The sequence below is a fragment of the Perca flavescens genome, chromosome 18 (genome assembly GCF_004354835.1).
Source record: "Perca flavescens isolate YP-PL-M2 chromosome 18, PFLA_1.0, whole genome shotgun sequence".
NCBI classification, from domain to species: domain Eukaryota; kingdom Metazoa; phylum Chordata; class Actinopteri; order Perciformes; family Percidae; genus Perca; species Perca flavescens.
This window is the reverse complement of record NC_041348.1, coordinates 21,997,590-22,016,773: the sequence shown is the minus strand read 5'-3', so window position 1 is coordinate 22,016,773 and position 19,184 is coordinate 21,997,590. Positions and strand designations below refer to the sequence as shown.

The following is a 19,184-nucleotide window of genomic DNA, read 5'->3' as shown; positions in this document are numbered from 1 at the left end:
CAGTGAGCCAGCACGAACACTGTTAAGGCTTAAACACAACCAACTAAACTCTCACTCTCACTATTTTCTTCATAGCACAAAATTACATAATTCTTCAAGAACATTTGAAATAAAAAGCTTTGGATGTTTACATGGTCACGTATGACACCAGAAATTCAACGTACTCCTTAATAGAATGCCATTAAATAACCTGATAGGACATTGGCTCATACATCTTAGTAAGTGCAGGGTATTTCATATGGATATTGGAGTATTGAATACATGCAGTGATTATTTATGGCACAATTAAAGCCATAAATAATGTAGTCCTCTGGTGCAGCACAAGCAGAGGATTTACAGACAAATGCAGCACCAACACTTTCATCTATCTACAGTAAGAAGACACAGTGCTTCATCTCACTGTTGAGGCCGGTGCCATCACACTTCCATTTGCTTTCACAGCCCAAGGAGCTGTTGCATTAGTTGCTAGGTAACACAGCATGTGTGTAGTTACCTAAAGATGAAAGATTTTTGCAAATTGAAGTTTCTTTCCAAGATGTAAAACCTATTTTTAAATGTGATGCTCACTACAGTGGTGACTGTTGACATACAGACCTAAATGTGTTATATTGATGAAGTTACTGTTGATCTCATGAGCTTTATTTTCCAAATAGTAAACAATGCTGATAACTTTTAAGGCTTAATATATAGCATCAGATTATTGGCATGAATGATATCCTTTGGTGTATTTTACATGAAACTTAATTTTGTCTTGCACACTGACTGAAGAAAATAGCCTTACTTAAAAAAAAAAATACAAGCTTACAACTCAGCTTTTGCTTACTGGCAAAGTAAACTTACATTTCTCACATTATCTTATGAGTAAAAAAGCATTCAGTTGTTTGTTTATGCAAGTCAGGACCAGCAAGATATGAGGTAAACTCTGGAGTGTTGCCAAAGGGTGTGATTAATGCTTGGCCCAGGAGGCTTTCAGCAAAGCAGCGTGTGCCAGGCGAGGCTACTCCCAGATGGGCATGTGGATGAACAGAAAGCAGGGCATCACTGAACAACAATGAAAAACCTCTTTGGTGGTTCATTGAGTTTGGCCATGTTTCTTATTATATATAATTATAGAATCATATCTTTCTTAAACAATTGGTCTTTTTTGTTGTTTTCTAACATTAAACTTGGCAGGTTGATCCTACTGTAGATTTAGGGAAATCCACCAATAAAGGATTAAAGCACCACACCAATATTTTTGCATCTTTAAGATAAGTACGCACCACATTACAATATCCAGTACTAATAATAGCTATTGTTTACAATATAACTATTGATGTGGTGTTTACTGTGATGGATCTTGAGCAAGTTTCAAGTGTACAAGTTCATTTTTATTTAAAATGAAATTATATCAATCACTGACTGAAAGCTACGAAAACACATTTAAGCCATGAAAAATGTTCTGCAGTAATAATGAATGACACAAAAGTCTACAGCCATACTAGCAGGTCTGTGAGGCAGTACTTCTGCAGAGTGGTGCTTTGAGCTAAATGCTAGTTCAGTGTATTAGCATAACAGAAAATGCTAATTCACATTAAAGCAAACAGCTGAGGCCGATAGGAATGTGAGTTGTGCTGGTGTTTGGTCAGAAACTAAAAAGTACTGGACAAATTAAAAAGTTACGTTTTTTTAATCTAGTAGATATTGAAACAGTTCACAGGACAAGAGAAAACGCTGACCTGCTGGTATCGCTACACCAAAAGTCAGGAGGTTCCTCTGAGTAGGCTACCACAGACCGAAATAGCTATTCATAAAGTCACGCCGCTAATACGATCCGGTATGCTGCTTTCACTCCCAGCAGAGGTCTGTTGTCCGTCTGCCCTTCTCTGTCTCTCTGACAAAAGGTCAGGTCCTATTGAATCTATTTGTAGCAGATGGGACTTCTGATTTCATCGGGTTTATTAGTTCCTAAGAACCATAAACACAATTAATCAATGCTTGGACAAAGTCAACATGTGACTGGAAAAGATACATATGAAGAAACTTTATTCCTTTTGTTAAAAATAAAGACAAAAAGACAACTGATCATTTTACAAAAAAACAAACAAAAAAAAACACAAACCTCAGCTGAATCTGGTTAATGGACTCATGATGAGACCAAACTTTGTGTACTATCCGGGAACAATCCAGGGAAATGTGAATACCAAAAAAAAAAAAAAAAAAAGCCAGATTCATATTACAGCCCAGAGAAGAAAAGGGCTAATCATAAAACTCATCAACACTTTCATCAGAGAAACCACTGAAGGGCGGACTGGAGTCCAAGTGGATGCTACTGTCTGTGTCCAGAGAGACCACAGAGCTCAGGCTACTATCTATGGACACCATGCTGCCGTCGCTATCGCTGCTCCTGCTGCTCCTGCTGCTGTCGTCATCGTGGATCACCATCACCTGAGCAGAGTCCGCTGCAAAAAAAAAAAAAAAAAAAAACAGAAAAAGAAAACTATGAGAGATTTTCTCTTTTTTTCCCTCAGTTCGTCTCTCAACACTTACTTTAAACCGACTTCCCTACCCCGTCTGGGGATCTCAGGCCCAAACCCATTTGATCCCACTGAAGACGTAACTCTTGGGTCACAAAAATGTAGTTACATTTTTTTAAAAGGCTGAATAGGAGTAAGTAGGAGTAAATAGTATACAGTATTTGTTGGGGACTATTTTTAGCTGCGGATGAATACACATTTGGTGCTCTAATGAGTATTTAAAGCAGCACTGTGAATGGGGGATCTACTCAAAATAAGCCCGCTTCGGCTACACAGGCAGTACTTTTTAGCAGAATCAATTAATGGTTGGTTTGGGTCTTTTTATGGAATTTGTTGACCATAACAAAAATATAGAATATTTATCATGGCTAAGCTTTTTTTTAATCTTTAGGGGGAGAACATATGTGATGTCCCAAACCCTCAGTGATTTTTTGTACTATAACAAACAAATGAAATGTTATGTTTTGAGAGTCAGGAATATTTACCTTGTGCACCATGATTGAGATTAATCAGACAACACTGTTTGCCATTTTTGATTAGAAAGCATATTGCAGCTTGAGAAAACAAAATGGGTTTTTCCCTTCCCAAAAAAATGACAGGGTAGACCCAACCAAAATCTTATTAAAGGATGTACGTTCAAGGCTCAGGATGAACAGGGGTCATGCTTTTATTGTTTTAGCTCAAACATAGCAAAAAAGAAAATCTCCTCAGTATCTTATCAGATGAATCAGTGCCACATTTGCTTTGCTATTAGTATTTTATGTTATTGTACTTTTACATATACATATATATATATATATACACATATATATATATATATATATATATATATATATATATATATATATATATATATATATATATATATATATATATATATATTTTAGATTATTTTTGGGGCTTTTCCACCTTTAATGGACAGGACAGTTTCCCCGGAAAGGGGAGAGAGAGGGGGGAAGACATGCAGGAAATAGTCACAGGTTGGACTCGAACCCTGGACATCTGCATCGAGGCATAAACCTCTAAATATATGCGCACCTGCTCTACCCACTGAACCAACCCGGCCACCTTTTATGCATATTTGTGAAGCATTTTGTAACTGTGGTTGTGAAGGTGAACTGGAAATAGAGTTTTCTTACCCAATTACTTACAATTCAAACATTGTGTATCTGTATTCTGGTAAATAACCTTAAATATATTCACTAAGTGGGTCATGTACATTTTATTTTCCTCCTTTGTTGATCGGGAGAATGCAGGCTCAGTTTCAGCACCATCACACCTAATATTCATTGTAGCAGTATTTAAATGCTACATACTGCTTTTTAGCTTTTTATGGTGGATTACATTTTATTTCATAATTCTAAAATAATATCAGACGTGAATCAGCCTCATTGTACTGCCACCTTGTGTTTGAAATTTCCACTGTTCTTGTACTTGAAATAGTCTATTAAGTACAGGATGAAGCAGTGTGTGTAAATACTCTTTGAACACCTTAAAAAACACATTTCTTTTAGAGCCTGTGAGCAGCTTTGCCGCACCGGGACACTTCAGTGGTTACTGCTGAAGGCAAGAGGAACATTATTCACTGAGCTCACCCAGACATATCAAGGCTCTCCGGTCATTTGATCTGATGAATGTGGCACGGCACACCATTGCTAGTAAGTACAGTGTCAGTCAGATATTAATGCTATATTGGTCATCCATGTGGCAACTTGTGCATGAGTGTGATCCCGACTGAGTAAGCTACACCACTGTCACATACTGTAGTTTGAGGTGTGTTCTCTAATATAATTTGAGTGAGATGAAGTGAATCACAGTGGAACAAAAACACCTTAGAAACATAATGTCTAGATAACTGCTGTAGGCATAGGGCTAGGAAGGACATATTATAATAACTAGCAAAGCATTATCTTGATATTAGTATGTTAACATATCTAATTTAATATTCAAATAGTGCATGTCTGATTGAGTCAATGTTTCAGTATTCTTTCAAAATAAAAGCATAATGTTATGCCAAGTATTTAAAACCTCCAAGTGGGACAGATTTTGGTCCAATTTCACTTGAAATACTTCCCTTAGACTGTTCATTTGTTCGTTCGTGCCCTGTTCATATTTAAAGTAAAAAATAAAAAAAACATTCTCTAACTGTTCTAACTGTGGGACACTGTTGAAGATAACGCACCTCTCACCTTTCCTTTCAGTAATGAGGGTCTGCCGCCTCGACTTCATGTCCAGGCTCAGGTTTTCCACCATGCTGTCGATGCAGTTGTCCAGGGCCAGACAGCGGGTCTGGGACTGGATGGCCCGTCGGCAGATGGGACACTCGTCTTTCTTTTTGCGCCACTGCTTGATGCAGTGACTACAGAAGCTGTGAGCGCAGTTCAAGATGACTGCCTGTAGACAATATCAATACAGATAAAAAAAAAAAAAAAGAAAAGTGAAGTGTGAAATCTTCTAAAGCACCTCAAAGAGAAAACAAATGTTGTAAATTACAGTTTTATATAGTTTCATCACTGTGTCATAATTGCTGTATTCAGTTTTTGTAGCTGTCGAACCAGAGTCAAAGATTTGTCGATAGAAATAAAATACAGCAGATGAGAGGAGTTAAAATGACATGAATTCCAACATAATGCTAAACTGACTCTTGACACTACTGTACCTCAATGAAGAGCTCAGAGCAGATGATGCACTGAAGCTCGTTCTCCAGAACTTCAGTTACTTGTGTTACTACTTCCTCTTTTTGGGCCCTCGCCTTTTCTTTCTCCTCCTGCAAAAATGAATTGATAAAGCCTTTCTGATGCAATGCCAAACAATGCAAAAAGCATGCTTAAACCACTTTGAATATTGTCATACCTTTGTCACTTCCAGTTCTTTGTTTTTGGCCAAGAGAATCTCTTCAAAGCCTTCCCGAGAAAGGGCAAGTTCGTCTATTACCTTCTTTTGCTAAAGGATGTTAAAAACAGTTTGATAAATTACTACTTTTCAATTGAATGCATAAGAGCACTCTAAAAGAAAACATTTTAACATGTTTATAACACGCAACACATGTTGAACCTATGGATCCTGTGTCTGGTTGTATTAGTGGTGTAACAATAAATAAAAGCTCCAGTTGTATGCCACACACCTCTTGCAAGGCTTCTTCCAACTGTTTCTTCAAAAGCTCCTCTTGTTGCTGTGTTTTCTGTGCCTAAAATACATAAAAAAGTGACAATTTCATCAATGACAGTGTTTTGTCTGTAGCAGTCATTCATACAGAACTTGTTAAAAAAGAAAAGACGACAGTGCTACGGTTACTAGTGTGTAATAGACAAACCGGATGCATACCTAGCTAATCTTTTAAGAAAGGCAGTACTTTTGATTCTGCACATCAGAAGCAATTGGTGTTGTTGATGCATATTCATGTATAAAAGAAGTTGAGGAAACACCTCTCACCTCTAGCTGCCTCTTAGTTTCACTAAAGGACTTCTCTAACGTCTCCATCCGGTGCATCTTGGCTCTGAGCGTCTCAAGCTGACCCCGCAGCTCCCTAACATGCTCCTCTCTGAGCGGGTCAGCCTGCCGGGGCTCTCCCCCCAGCGAGGCTACCTGCCTCTGGGTGTCGTCCACCTGCTCCCTCAGCATCAGGATGTTCTGGCTGTACCTGCAAACATAAATAAATGAGAAAAAAAACCTTAAGGAATATCAAACTTTCTAACATTTTTTTTTTTTTTAAAGATTATGATGGACATATCTTTCAGAAAACCTGATGCAAATGTAATGATAATACACGAGAGGCAGAAACTGGAGCTTACATTTGCAAGTTGTCCAGGTCACACGGACTGCTGGAGCCATCTGAGGGGCGGTCTACTTCCTGGACGTGTCTGCTGGGTCCAGTTTCCTCTGGTTGGGTGTGACTCAGCCTCTGCTGCCGTTTCACTGGTGACAGAGGGCAAGGCTTTGCAAATGACTTGTCTGCAGAGGAGCAGCGGTAGAGCTTGGGCTTTGAGGTAGACGGCTCAACTTCTTCCACGGTCAACTTCCTTTTGGGCTTCTTGGCAACATGGGCTGCTTTAGCGCCCTCTCTGTGTCCCTTTGCCAGGTAAAGTTTAATGTCTTTGAGGGGCCGCTGGACGAGCATGTAGTCAAACTCCACTTCGGTTCCAATTACAGGAACGCCGAGTTGTATGGAGTCTCCAAGCCTCAGCCGATGGGCTTCTTCAGCAGGTATGCGGTTTCCATTCACCCACACACCGTTGAGACTCTGAGGGAAAAAAAAGCAAAACTTACTTCATAAGCTGCAGTTGAATATAATAATCATAATATATATTCTATGTTTAGTTTTGATTGACACGGTTAGATAGGTATTAATTTAACTATATGTTTATCATTGAGGTTGTTGTTTTCTTTATACACTGCAGTCATTTATCCATCCATCCATCCATCTTCGTCCGCTTATCCGGGGTTGGGTCACAGGGGCAGCAGCTCCAGCAGGGGACCCCAAACTTCCCTCTCCCGAGCCACATTAACCAGCTCCGACTGGGGGATCCCGAGGCGTTCCCAGGCCAGGTTGGAGATATAATCCCTCCACCTAGTCCTGGGTCTTCCCCGAGGCCTCCTCCCAGCTGGACGTGCCTAGAACACCTCCCTAGGGAGGCGCTCAGGGGGCATCCTTACCAATGCAGTCATTTAATTTAAGATAAACATATCAAGACTGCAATATTTCTATATGTAGCCTATGTCATTGTCTGTTGCAGGACTTTGCTTTATTGTTAACATTCCTTGTAATATGTTTATCTATGCACCAATAACCAAGGCAAATTCGTTGTAAGTGTATTAATTGGTAATAAATCATATTCTGTAAACAGCGATCAAGAAAACATAAATCATAATAAAAAATGTAATATTACGTTCTTGTCGGTCACTGTCCACTTGCCATCTTCCCTTTGCTTAAATGTACAGTGCAGTCTGGAGATCATCAGAGGACAACTTGGAGACAACAACTGGTGGGTTACATCCACACCACGTCCTATAGTGATCTGGACAGTCAAAAACAAACAGGTCAAACAGACAGTTAGCCATCTGTGCAGTTCATTAAAACATATCATATAGACACACTTCGATAACGACAAGCTAAAGTAAACAGACAATGAAGTAAACAGACAATGAACTATGAATGATGAATATACTTTATGTGAAAAATCGTAAACTTAAGCAAGTTTTAGTGTTAATGTAAGGCAAATATAGCTAGTTAGCTAGCTAGCATTAGCAAACTGCACCTCAGTGTTTTCGAACAAGCGAAGCCAGTCTGAATTTCTTCCAACTCTCATCAAACATAAAACCTCTGAGTCTGAACTGTCATCTTCCTCAGCTGCAGACGAATCTGTGGTTACAGTATCCATCTTATCTCATTCTGTCAGAGGCTAATACGACCTGAAAAACATCTGTTACTCCCATAGACAGTATGGTTACTCCTCCATGGCTAACGTTTTGCTACGGTGTCAAACTGAAGATTGACAGGGCGAAACCGGAAACTGTTTGGTTTGTTTTCAAAATAAAGGCGTTACATGAGTTGTATTCATTCACTCTGTTGCCAATAAAATGAAAAGATTGTGAAACTTATCTTTTGAATTGATTGGGTCTTTGCTTTTTCAGACGTAAAAATAAACGAATTGCACTGTCCCAATCAGTTTAATCAATTTTTTTGTCATAAAATCACCTTGGTAACTAGCTAGTAAAAATTGACAAGCTAGAGTGTAAAATACAAATGTCAAATATAAATTATTTGTTTAAAATTACATATAAATTAAAGACGAAGTAGATTACAACATTTATAAAGAAATTAATTATAAAGAAATAAAAAATAAAGCCTATTTGAAAAATGCAACGAAAAACAGGGAATATAATAAAAATAATAGAAAGAAAGATATTTAATAGTGCTAAATTGTAGAAATATATATAAATCAATTTAGCAATACATGAATAATAATCTATATTTTCTAAATAAAACAGCATTGCAATTAAATTTTACACAGTTTACAAATAAGTAGCTGCACAAACACTTAATTCCATTAACCTAATTCCGTTTGATCCTACTTTATACTTCTACTTCCTTACATTTCAGAGTAAAATATTGTACCTTTTACTCTATTACATTTAACAGCTGTATATTAAATGTTGTTTTCACATTAATGCATCTATAATAAATAAAACAGCAATATAATATGTTATTGATAATATGTATTTGAATGCAGGACTACTTGTAGTGCAGTTTTTTTTCCTACATTGTGGTACTTTAGCCGAGTAACGTAACTTCTTCCACCATGATCCTCTCTCACATAAACTGTAACGAATTTACACTGTGATAAAAAAAATACTGATTGCGCCTTTAAATGAAATTCCCATTTTTCCTGCAGCAGGTTACTACCATCCATAGACGTATATTCTGTTGCCGTCCACCCAAGCGACCCCGCGTCCTAAAACGCGCGCACCCCGACTTTCGGGCGGGACTTCCTTTCTCTTGCGGATGCGATATTAGGGTGAGCAGGCAGAAACAGGGCTTTGTCGGGGTGTCACTGGTGTATCCCTATCCCTATCCGTGCGGCTCTGGACAGCAAATAACCGTGCTGACGACGCCGCTGCCGACCCCTCGCAGATGAACCTCCTCCCCGGCTATGCTGCCCTGAGAGCTCCGCGAGTATCCGCCTCGGCAACATGTCTGATGTCAACAAGACTATTCAGAAATGGCACGCCAGTTTTAGGAAAGGCACAGACTTTGACTCGTGGGGACAATTAGTGGAGGCTATAGATGAGTACCAAATGTAAGTTGCATTCAACATGTGTATCCCGCCTCTCCACACAGCATGGTTTATCTTCCTAGGCGACATGCTTCCCCCACCCCTTTCTCTTTAAATGTGCAGGGAGATAATAACGTCATGTAGGAGACAGTGGGTGCATGGTGCTTCTTAACAAGTTCTAGCCTCTGAGCTGTCAGTCAGCTCCTCGCGCCAGTAAACAAACCCTACCCATCCATGACGTGATGTGGCAGTTGTTGTGCAGAGGCAGCAGAGTCTCTGTGTGTGTGTGTGTGTGTGTGTGTGTGTGTGTGTGTGTGTGTGTGTGTGTGTGTGTGTGTGTGTGTGTGTGTGTGTGTGTGTGTGTGTGTGTGTGTGTGTGTGTGTGTGTGTGTGTGTGTGTGTGTGTGTGTGTGTGTGTGTGTGTGTGTGTGTGTGTGTGTGTTGCACCCCAGGTTCATTCACCACCAGTTTGAGTTGAGGGACAGTGCTTTCATAAAGCCTGTCCAGGGGAAATCATCCAGAGCTGCATGCATCGTGTTTTATTATGTGTCATGCAGTGCACAAATGGGGCCAATATTCCCTCAGAGAATTGAGAAATAGTCAGCCACACCCTCTCATTCTTAAGGGTGGGTTTTCATCTGTTTAGTGAGGAATGCTTCCTGATTTCAGACAATATATAGTATTTCTACATTTTTAAAGATGTGATCAGATTTGTCAACTTATTAATGTATTGCATGAAATAGCACTCTTCATGTTTAAATCTAAATCGACACTGTTTTTTTTTTGGCCAGAAGGGGGTGCAAAAAATATGCATCATTAAGCCACCTTTAGAAGTGTTTGAAGTTTTTCAGCAAAGCATTAACGCACTTCTGTGTTGTTATTTAGTTTAGCGAGACAACTACAAAAAGAGGTCCAGTCAACAAATTCATCAGAATTCACAGAGGAGCAGAAGGTAATTATTACATCTCTCTTTAACTTCTGGTCAGAGGAGTCAAGTATTCTGCATAAACTAACACGTTTTTGTTTTTTTCTTCTTCATTTCTTAGAAAACTTTAGGAAAGATTGCAACATGCCTGGAGATGAGAAGTGCCAGTTTGCAGGTTTGTGTCATTGTTTTTCATGTTGATTTGATACTGTAAATAAAATTGAATTGAATTAAAAACAACAAGTGTTGACTGACTATTGTTGAAAATCAAAAACACATAATTATGAGAATTAATGAGTTAAATAGTGAAGTCATGAGTCCAAACCTTCCTCTGTGCTGATTTGCACATCACGCAGCTCTTCTCCAGTACACCAGATTTCATTCAAGTTTTTGGCTATTCGGCCTTCAACCACCCTGATAAAGGCAGATAGGTGAAAATCTTTAGTCAACTGCAGTGTCCTTCACTTAAATACACCCAAAAATCTTCTTCAGGTCATTATAGCAAAGCATATTTTCCAATAAATTCACCCTTCTAAAGAGGTAGAGTATTAAATTTGTCTGCTCTTCTGTAGTGCACACAGTCAAAAGAGGACTTCAAGTTAGAAGAGCTGAAGAAACTGGAAACCAGTAAGTGTAGCGACTGGGAGTTAAGTATCCACTTGTTAATCTGCCTGTCGTGACTGGCTATTCTGATCTTCCTCCTTTTTGTCAACAGTAATTCAAAATATTCTGACCTACAACAAAGAGTTTCCCTTTGATGTACAGCCAGTGCCCTTGAGGTAAATATCCACCACTAACCATCTCATGTCATTGAGTTTGTATTTTACAGATAATCCTGCGTGAGCATTGAAGTTCTCTAATGTGTAGATGAAGTGATTAAACCTGCCGTTCCTCTCTGTCAGGAAAATCCTGGCTCCAGGTGAAGAGGAGAACCTGGAGGTGGAGGAGGAGGAGGAGGATGCTGCAGCAGGAGCAGGATCTACAGAAGCGTTCCCCCCGAGAGCCACCGGTACTGTGCACCCGTCTATAACCGTTAATCAAACACACCCGCTGTTTTGAGGGATGTTTGGTTTGTTGTGTCACGTTGTCCTGCTTGACTGTGTGTCTTTTTTTCTTTTGTTTCTTTCTGTCGGTTCTGTGCATGGCTTCGTCGCTCATTCCCGCCTGCTTCATTTGCAGCTTCGCAAGGTACGGCTTTTATCAACGAACACCTGAATTTGTTCTCCCCTGCGTGACCGATGGGATTTTATCACAGCCTTTCAGTGGTAATACGCGGCTTGTTGCTGAATTGACAAAAGTGTGAATAAAGACGCGTACCATTCAGAGTTAATTTTAGAATCCAATGCTTCTTTTTGACTGTGGAGTAAGTGTGTCGATTTAGATACCTTTTAGACTCTTCGCCTCTTAGACTTTTTAATAAGACATCCTCTGTTCCACTAGATTTGGCCAAACAATCTACTTTTCCATGGAGAATTTCTTTTATTGATCTTTCGGAAAAGCAGAAACATGAAAGTTCTGTTCGTATTCTAAGTAAAATGCATATCTACTACTGTGCTAGAAAGTAAATAAAAACTACTTTTGATAAGAATTATATTTAGAAATAGTTTTTATACAGTTACACTACCGGTCAAAAGTTTGGGGTCACTTAGAAATTTCCATTCCAGACAGAATACCAGCAGAGATCAGTTGCATTGTTTTTTTAATCAGGGCAGCAGTTTTCAGATTACATTATGTGCTTACATAATTGCAAAATGGTTCTCGACTGTTGTAGACAGAAGTGGCTGAAGAAACACTTGAAATTCCATGCTTTTTGGTCTAAACGTCATACCCAAATTAAAAGTGGTACAGCTCCCATATACTTTGACACTTAGGGGTGTGCCTGATATCATTGGAAAGGAAACACTCAAGTTGTGTCAGGGTGATTCTAGGCCTTACTGACACAGAGTTACAGAGGCTAGAATGGAGATTTTTTATTTCTGTCCAAGTTATAAATCTGTAAAATTATTAAAATACACTGCTGTAAACCCATCTGACAGGTGACAGACAACACAGCATTAGCCACGTCTCAGCTTACTACAGAAAAAAATTCAGAAGCTAAAAGACTCAAAAATGGATTTTATATGAATTCTTTTCTACAAATATGTCTGTGCGTTTTTTTATTTCTATTTGAAAAGTGCAAATAAAAAAGCCAAAAAACTACAAAATACAACACTTCTCAAATACACAAACAAACCCACATCAATCACCTTTCCAATGATATCAGGCACACCCCTGAGTGTCAAAGTATATGGGAGCTGTACCACTTTTAATTTGGGTATGACGTTTAGACCAAAAAGCATGAATTTCAAGTGTTTCTTCAGCCACTTCTTTCTACAGTCGAGAACCCTTTTGCAATTATGTAAGCAAATAATGTAATCTGAAAACTGCTGCCCTGGTTAAAAAAAACAATACAACTGATCTCAGCTGGTATTCTGTCTGTAATGGAGTGGAATGGAAATTTATAAGTGACCCCAAACTTTTGACCGGTAGTGTATACCTACAGTCAAACTGTTATTTCCAAGGTCAATAATAAACCTTCAAAATCACTTTTATTCTGTATAGCGCAGCAACCACAACTCTAATGAGGTTTGGATGCTGCACAAATGCCTCAAAGACTCAAGAGGTAAAGCTGTTTAACAGTAGAAGAAGGAAAGGTGCCCTAATCAGTTATTGTTTTGTTTTTGATCAAAGGACTATGTGTAATCTGAAAGGTAGTGACAAACCCACACAGAGTGATCACCTGACTCTGCGGTTCCGCTCAGCTCTGCGCAGACTTCAGCATCTTTCAGCTCGCTTGGTTTCATTCCTACAGCTTTACAGTTTTGGATCGTTCTCCCCGCTCTCATCGACCTTGTTTCCAGTTGCAGCAAGCAGCTGTTTTCAGATAAAAATAAATAAATAAATACATTTTTAAAAAAAGCAGAGAGACAAAGTTAGCAACTAGCTGGTGAACATAGTCGAGCATTTCGCAGCTAAAGAGATAGATGTTTTCCTCAGGCGTTGGTAGAGCCCAAAAACTGAGCTATAAGTAGTGGCAATATTCGAGTTACATTCATCAGTTATACAATTACAGAAACACTACTACTTATGTTGCACTGTGTCTGCTGGATGTTTACTAACATTACTTTTTGAGGTGGTTATAGGTCAGTGTTGTGTTGTAAGTGGCCAAAAAATGAATGCATCTTAAATATATGGTTCGAAACCCCCCCCATTATCATGTTTAAGCTTTCCAGAAAGACTAAGGAAAGAAAACCCCTCTATGGGAGAAGCTAACCATGGAGTATGAGGGGGGTTACTTTAGCCGTTTAATATTTAAATGGTTACTTAACAATAAAGCCTGTAATCTGATGGTAAAACATATGCATCTGAAAATGCTGTTTGCTATTTGCTATTCTTTGGTCCCAGGTGATGCCCCCACCTATTGTAATGGCAACTGTTAATGTAACCTTTGTCCTCTGCAGGTACCTTGTTGCCGCGGTTACCGTCAGAGCCTGGGATGACACTACTTACACTAAAGATCGAAAAAATTGGGTTGAAGGATGCAGGGCAGTGCATCGATCCGTACATGACCATTAGTGTCAAAGGTAATGAGCTGCTCCCCTACTCTAAAGGGCCGCTGGATCGTTCACGTTTCTGGGAAAGTGCGGCTGAAGTGCGTCACCTTGAAGTCTTGGAAATTTGCCAAAACCAAGAGCGCGTTCTGTGTTTCTCTGCCTGTAGATTTGAACGGCGTCGATGTGAACCCAATGCAGGACACACCGGTGGCCTCCAGGAAGGAAGATACCTACATCCACTTTAGTGTGGACGTGGAGATCCAGAGACACGTGGAGAAATTACCAAAAGGTAATAGCTGACAGTTTATCCAAAGTGACATACGATAATAATATATACTATATTATTGAATTCCTTCTTTACTATCCTCAAAAAACGACTTACACAATTTAAATTATAATTCTGCATGCATACATTTTAAATATGCCTATGAAATGCATCCAGAAATAAATAAATGAGGCAATAAATATAAATATATAAATGAGTCAATATAGTTCAATAAATTCAAAACCTTAATTTCTGGGGACTTTTTATTTATATGCATTTATGTATTAATTATGTATTCCATTTTTGGTTATTGGTCTGTTGACAGTAAGAAAAATACATAAAAAAGGCCAATCATTGGGATGTAGACATGCCACTGTGCAGACAGTTTGGAGGTAATTATTTAGTATTTTATGTTAACCCTCCTATTTATTTAGTTAAACCTGCTATACGTTCTTCCAGGAGCAGCTATCTTCTTTGAATTCAAGCACTACAAACCTAAAAAGAGGTTTACCAGCACTAAATGTTTTGCCTTCATGGAAATGGACGAGATCAAACCCGGCCCTATGGTCATCGAACTGTGAGTTGACTGATAATCACATGTTTGAGGGATTCCTTTGTGTCTTGAAACATCAAGTATATATTCTTCCTGGATTTCAGGTACAAGAAGCCCACAGACTTCAAGAGGAAGAAACTGCAGCTTCTAACAAAGAAACAACTCTATCTCCATCTTCATCAGACATTACACAAGGACAGCTAAGTCGAGCACCACGCCCTGAACTTTGAACCAACTCTTTTTAATCTCTCTCTCTCTCTCTCTCACTTCCACATCCAGCAAAATGTGGTGTTCCACCTCGTAACATCCAGCAATACTAAAAATCACGGTTGTAGTCTTTTTTTTTTTTTTTTTTTCTCAATTAGTTTATAAAGAAAGTGAAGGGAGTCAAACATTTGTAACATCAACTCAGGCTTTTGTATCTGTTGATTGCATGGTTGTCAAGTGCATATCCCTTCTGTTGCAGGAAACCCTGCTCCAAAAACTCCAAATGTATTCAGTTTGTTTCGACTAGTTGGAGATACAGGGTTTCACAGATAAAGCATCATCTACAGTCTTCTTTATCGCACTGATTTTGCGAAGCGGGACACAACGTGAGTTATTGCAGGTGCTTAATACTTTTGTGCTGTTGGACTTTAGACTCTAAAGTGAAATTCAGCAAAACTGATATAGTTGCCAAAACTCTGTGGACGTGTCGGTGAAGTCATGGCGGAGTTTGCAAAGCCACTGAATAAATAACACGCAGACGGCATCGCTGTTGGCTCCATCAAGCCACCAAGAGATTGGTCATAAGTTCTGTCATAGTCCAGAATGGTTTGTGTGCGCCATAACTATATACTTTTATGGGCTTTAATTATTATCAATTAAATAGATGAGTTTAAAAAAGCTATTACAAACTGGTGGTTATAAAAAATCAAAAAGATTAACTCCCCCCCTCAATTAATAATTCAGTTGTATTTATTGCTTAAATGATCAATTATTGAATAGTAAAATTGGATCACAAGAATAATTTTAAAAAGGCTAATAAATACTGATCATATACAGCACCATCTCACAGTTTGTTTGTTGTCTACTTTAACATTTACGGTTTCCATTGTTTGCTTTCTTTAATATTAACTGACCTTTCAGGTTTAGATTACATATAGTCATTTATTGTCAATATAAAAATATTGATAAGTGCAGCTTTAATTTAAAGCTGCAGACAGTCTGATTGGTCAGCTGTTATGTGTCTATCGAATCAGAGCTCTTCTGCTGTTCTGTGGGTTGGACGTCCTTCAACTTTTAGGTGGCATGAGAAGTCTTTACATTAAAGCTATCATAAAATGGAAACTATAGATTTATTATAATAAGAATAATAATAATAATATTGTCCAAAAATGTCCTGGTGGCACACTAGGGATTGTTGTTTAGTCACATACAGTATTGAATTCAGCAGTGACATTTATAATGTTAATTCTAGGTTAAATATACAGTATGATCTATGAAGCACTGAAATGCTTTGACCATTTTAAGAGTATTCATCTTTTCAGGTTGTGTTGGCTTAGTCAGAATATATAACAAATATGATTTCTATACTCAAATATTTGTTATAGCATTTAAATGTCCCCGTAATTCTGACAGTCGCTACATTTCAGTTCAGTGTTCATGCTTCAGTATGTATTGGATTTAGTCTGTTTTAATACGGTTTTATAAATTTATAAAGAGCTGAGTGGATGCAGCATTGGTCCGCGTGATTCTGTATTGAGTGTAAGCATCTGGTTGCGGTCCAAATGTTTAACCCTTAGATGCATGACCTACCAATACCTACACTCTTCCATGAGTGGGGTCAAAAATGACCCCAATTAGAATGAATGCGTTTTATGCAGTAAACTTAATAAATTTCTGATTCTGATACATATTTCCAGTGTCTCATCAAAAAATAAACACATCTTATCCCATTGAGGTTGCATGGAACTACACTGAAAAAAATTAATCTATTATGTTATGTTAAATGGTTTACACGACAGCTGAAAGCTGTCAAAAAACGACTTACTACTTAACAATACAATATCACACACACACACCACACACACACACACACACACACACCTCATGATTGTGATCAAGAGTATATTGACATAGTGTGCGTGTCTAAGGGCAGCACGGTATCACAGCAGTTCGTGAAATGGTCACGTTATTTTTAATCTTTTGATTCGTGTACACAGATTATCTCGTTGCTGAGGATGTCATTTATTCGTGTTGTCAGCATATAATAGGAAGCATCTATACGGAGGTTGGGTTTCGGAAAGGAAGCACGGGGAAAAGACACACCACGCCAACGCCCCACAACAACGGGACGCTGATGCGCCACAACAACGGGACGGTTGGGTTTAGGAAAAGAAGCACGGTGAAAGGACACGCCACACGCCGGGACGCAATCCCAGGTCTCTGGGATGCCGACGCGCCACAACAATGGGACGGGGTGAAAGTCTCCGGGGTGAAAGTCCTGTGTTCGAACCATCCACCACCCCAACTAACCTCCTTACTTGGATTTTCTGCATTTAATACTACTCGCTACTGTAATCGTGCTGTGATCACGAAATATGGTTCCCATTGAAATTCATTAGTTTAAAAATCGTCCTCACCAACACAAAAAAATGAGAAAAACGTGTCCTTGTACATGAATCTATAGATTAAATAATGTGACCATTTCACGAACTACTGAGAAATGCTGTAAATGCTAGCAGGTTTAGAGCCACTACTAAAAATAATAAATCATTTTGAAATCATATTTGCTCTACTGAAAGCGCATGGAATCTTGCAAAACGTGCTTGTCTTTATAGCTTGTAACTTTTGTTACATTCCATAGACTAAACATTTAATTGATTAAAAATAACCATAAGTTGCAGCCATAATATTTACAGTCTATGGTTGCATCCCAGCTACTGACAGGAAATGTAAACACACCAATATTTAGTTTCATCAAGGCTGAATGTCATCGTGATACATTATAATTGACTGACACAATGTTGAGCACTGAAATTAATTTTCAACTGGAAATGTCAAAGTGCCAACAGACCTTTCTGACATGTTGGTGGTTACCAGTTAGAAATTATATAACTAACCACATCACTGCCTCTTGAAAAAACTACTTACTACTAAACAATACTTCCAACTTAAACTTATTAAAGTATTTGTATAACTTAACTCATGGTAAGGGAATTGAGGTAAAGTAAAGTAAACATGAAGGGATTTTGGTAAGCACTGTTTCACATAGGAATACACTAATGCACTGTTGGTAGCAGTGATCAGATCAGTAATTGGTAGAGAGTATTAAAAATAATGTTAACATTTAGTAAAAATAACCTTCAGGGTGGTGAGACTGCTGCCATTAGATGTGTGGATCAACAGTAAATGTATACCTGACAGTCACAGTTGGTAAAAATCAAAGGCTCCTAGAATTAACCTTTGAAATTCCATAGAAAATGCTTGGGGTCATTTTTGACCCCACGTATGGAAAAGTGTGGTACTGATACAAAACATGCAATTACTTAAAAAATATAACAATTAGATACAAATCCAAATGGCCTCATGTCAAAGACAACTTATTTGAGGAATACATGGAAGATTAAATGATAAAAATGTAAAATTACAAAGATATTGCAAAAAAACATTTTTGGATGTTTATCACCTGCCAGGAAGTGTCTTTTTAAAATCTAGTGTTACTTTGCAGATCAGATGTTTTATGTATACAGTTATATTTGAATTAAGTCTAGAGGATGCATCTTTATTGAACAGGAATGCTCTTGGACTAACTTTTTAAGATTCACTTAAGCCCACTACTTTTATTTTGAAATTTCACATTACCGTTATAAAGGGAGTTTTTAAATGAAAAGTTGCATGTAACTTTTGTTTTGCATTCTGACTTTGCAGATGTTCGTCTTCACTAAAACATCATTGTAATATTTGATTTTAGATTTTATTTTTGTAATGTCACAATATTCAGTACTGTAAATTAACTGTAAGATAGACTGATGAATATACAGTAACACAGTGCATGTATGAAGCGCTACAATGTGGTAGGACTGAGACCTGTGGGGTGTTTTTAGTTTTGTTGACAGACTTGAGGGGAATTGTATCAAATGTTTACATTGCTTTTAATTTCTAATAAACTACAAATGAAGCAGTTTGGTGGATACTTTTATCCAGAGCATCAGACAGTGAACAGACTGTGTTTTAGCATGTGTGATTTATGCAAATATTAAAGCAACACTAGGTAACTTTTCCCACTTCGGTCCCCCTACAGGTTGGAAGCCGAATTGTCCATTACATTACATTGTCCCGTTCATTCTACAGATCTGCTACCCAAGCTGGCAAACTTGCGTAATTTAATGTCATGTAATATAATGGACGATTCTGCTTCCAACCTGTAGGGGGAACCGAAGTGGGAAAAGTTACCTAGTGTTGCTTTAAGCCAACATGTTATATTGGTCTATCAATTAGACTTCACACAATCCTCTTCAAAAAGAGCTATTACTAGTTTTGCATGCAAGCTTTCCAAATTAGTTGAAAAGCAAACT

At 38.3% G+C, this 19,184-nt stretch overlaps 2 protein-coding genes and 1 long non-coding RNA gene across 5 annotated transcripts; 2 read left to right on the top strand and 1 right to left on the bottom strand.

Moving 5' to 3' along the window:
- Nucleotides 1–2,003: 2,003 nt before the first annotated feature.
- rnf8 (ring finger protein 8, E3 ubiquitin protein ligase) lies at nucleotides 2,004–8,017 on the bottom strand. Of its 2 annotated transcripts, none has more exons than XM_028605313.1 (9): nucleotides 7,772–8,017; nucleotides 7,403–7,531; nucleotides 6,308–6,756; nucleotides 5,949–6,156; nucleotides 5,641–5,703; nucleotides 5,370–5,459; nucleotides 5,176–5,283; nucleotides 4,706–4,910; nucleotides 2,004–2,441 (listed from the first exon to the last, which is right to left on the bottom strand). In XM_028605313.1, the coding sequence occupies exons 1-9, from the start codon at nucleotides 7,892–7,894 to the stop codon at nucleotides 2,239–2,241; spliced, it is 1,578 nt and encodes a 525-aa protein (XP_028461114.1). In that variant the 5' UTR covers nucleotides 7,895–8,017; the 3' UTR covers nucleotides 2,004–2,238. The 2 variants fall into 2 exon arrangements, with proteins under 2 accessions (XP_028461114.1, XP_028461115.1); XM_028605314.1 differs by having other exon boundaries at nucleotides 2,357–2,441; nucleotides 4,699–4,910.
- Nucleotides 8,018–8,978: 961 nt separating this feature from the next.
- On the top strand, nucleotides 8,979–15,163 carry aida (axin interactor, dorsalization associated). Of its 2 annotated transcripts, XM_028606043.1 has the most exons (11): nucleotides 8,979–9,313; nucleotides 10,175–10,241; nucleotides 10,336–10,389; nucleotides 10,787–10,841; nucleotides 10,930–10,993; nucleotides 11,117–11,223; nucleotides 11,394–11,402; nucleotides 13,715–13,837; nucleotides 13,974–14,096; nucleotides 14,532–14,649; nucleotides 14,730–15,163. In XM_028606043.1, exons 1-11 carry the CDS (start codon nucleotides 9,207–9,209, stop codon nucleotides 14,827–14,829), a joined length of 927 nt encoding a protein of 308 aa, XP_028461844.1. In that variant the 5' UTR covers nucleotides 8,979–9,206; the 3' UTR covers nucleotides 14,830–15,163. The 2 variants fall into 2 exon arrangements, with proteins under 2 accessions (XP_028461844.1, XP_028461845.1); XM_028606044.1 differs by lacking the exon at nucleotides 11,394–11,402.
- Nucleotide 15,164: 1 nt separating this feature from the next.
- On the top strand, nucleotides 15,165–18,791 carry LOC114573725 (uncharacterized). Its single transcript, XR_003694931.1, has 2 exons — nucleotides 15,165–18,683; nucleotides 18,733–18,791. It is a non-coding gene; the product is annotated as an uncharacterized LOC114573725 (long non-coding RNA).
- The last annotated feature ends 393 nt before the right edge of the window (nucleotides 18,792–19,184 follow it).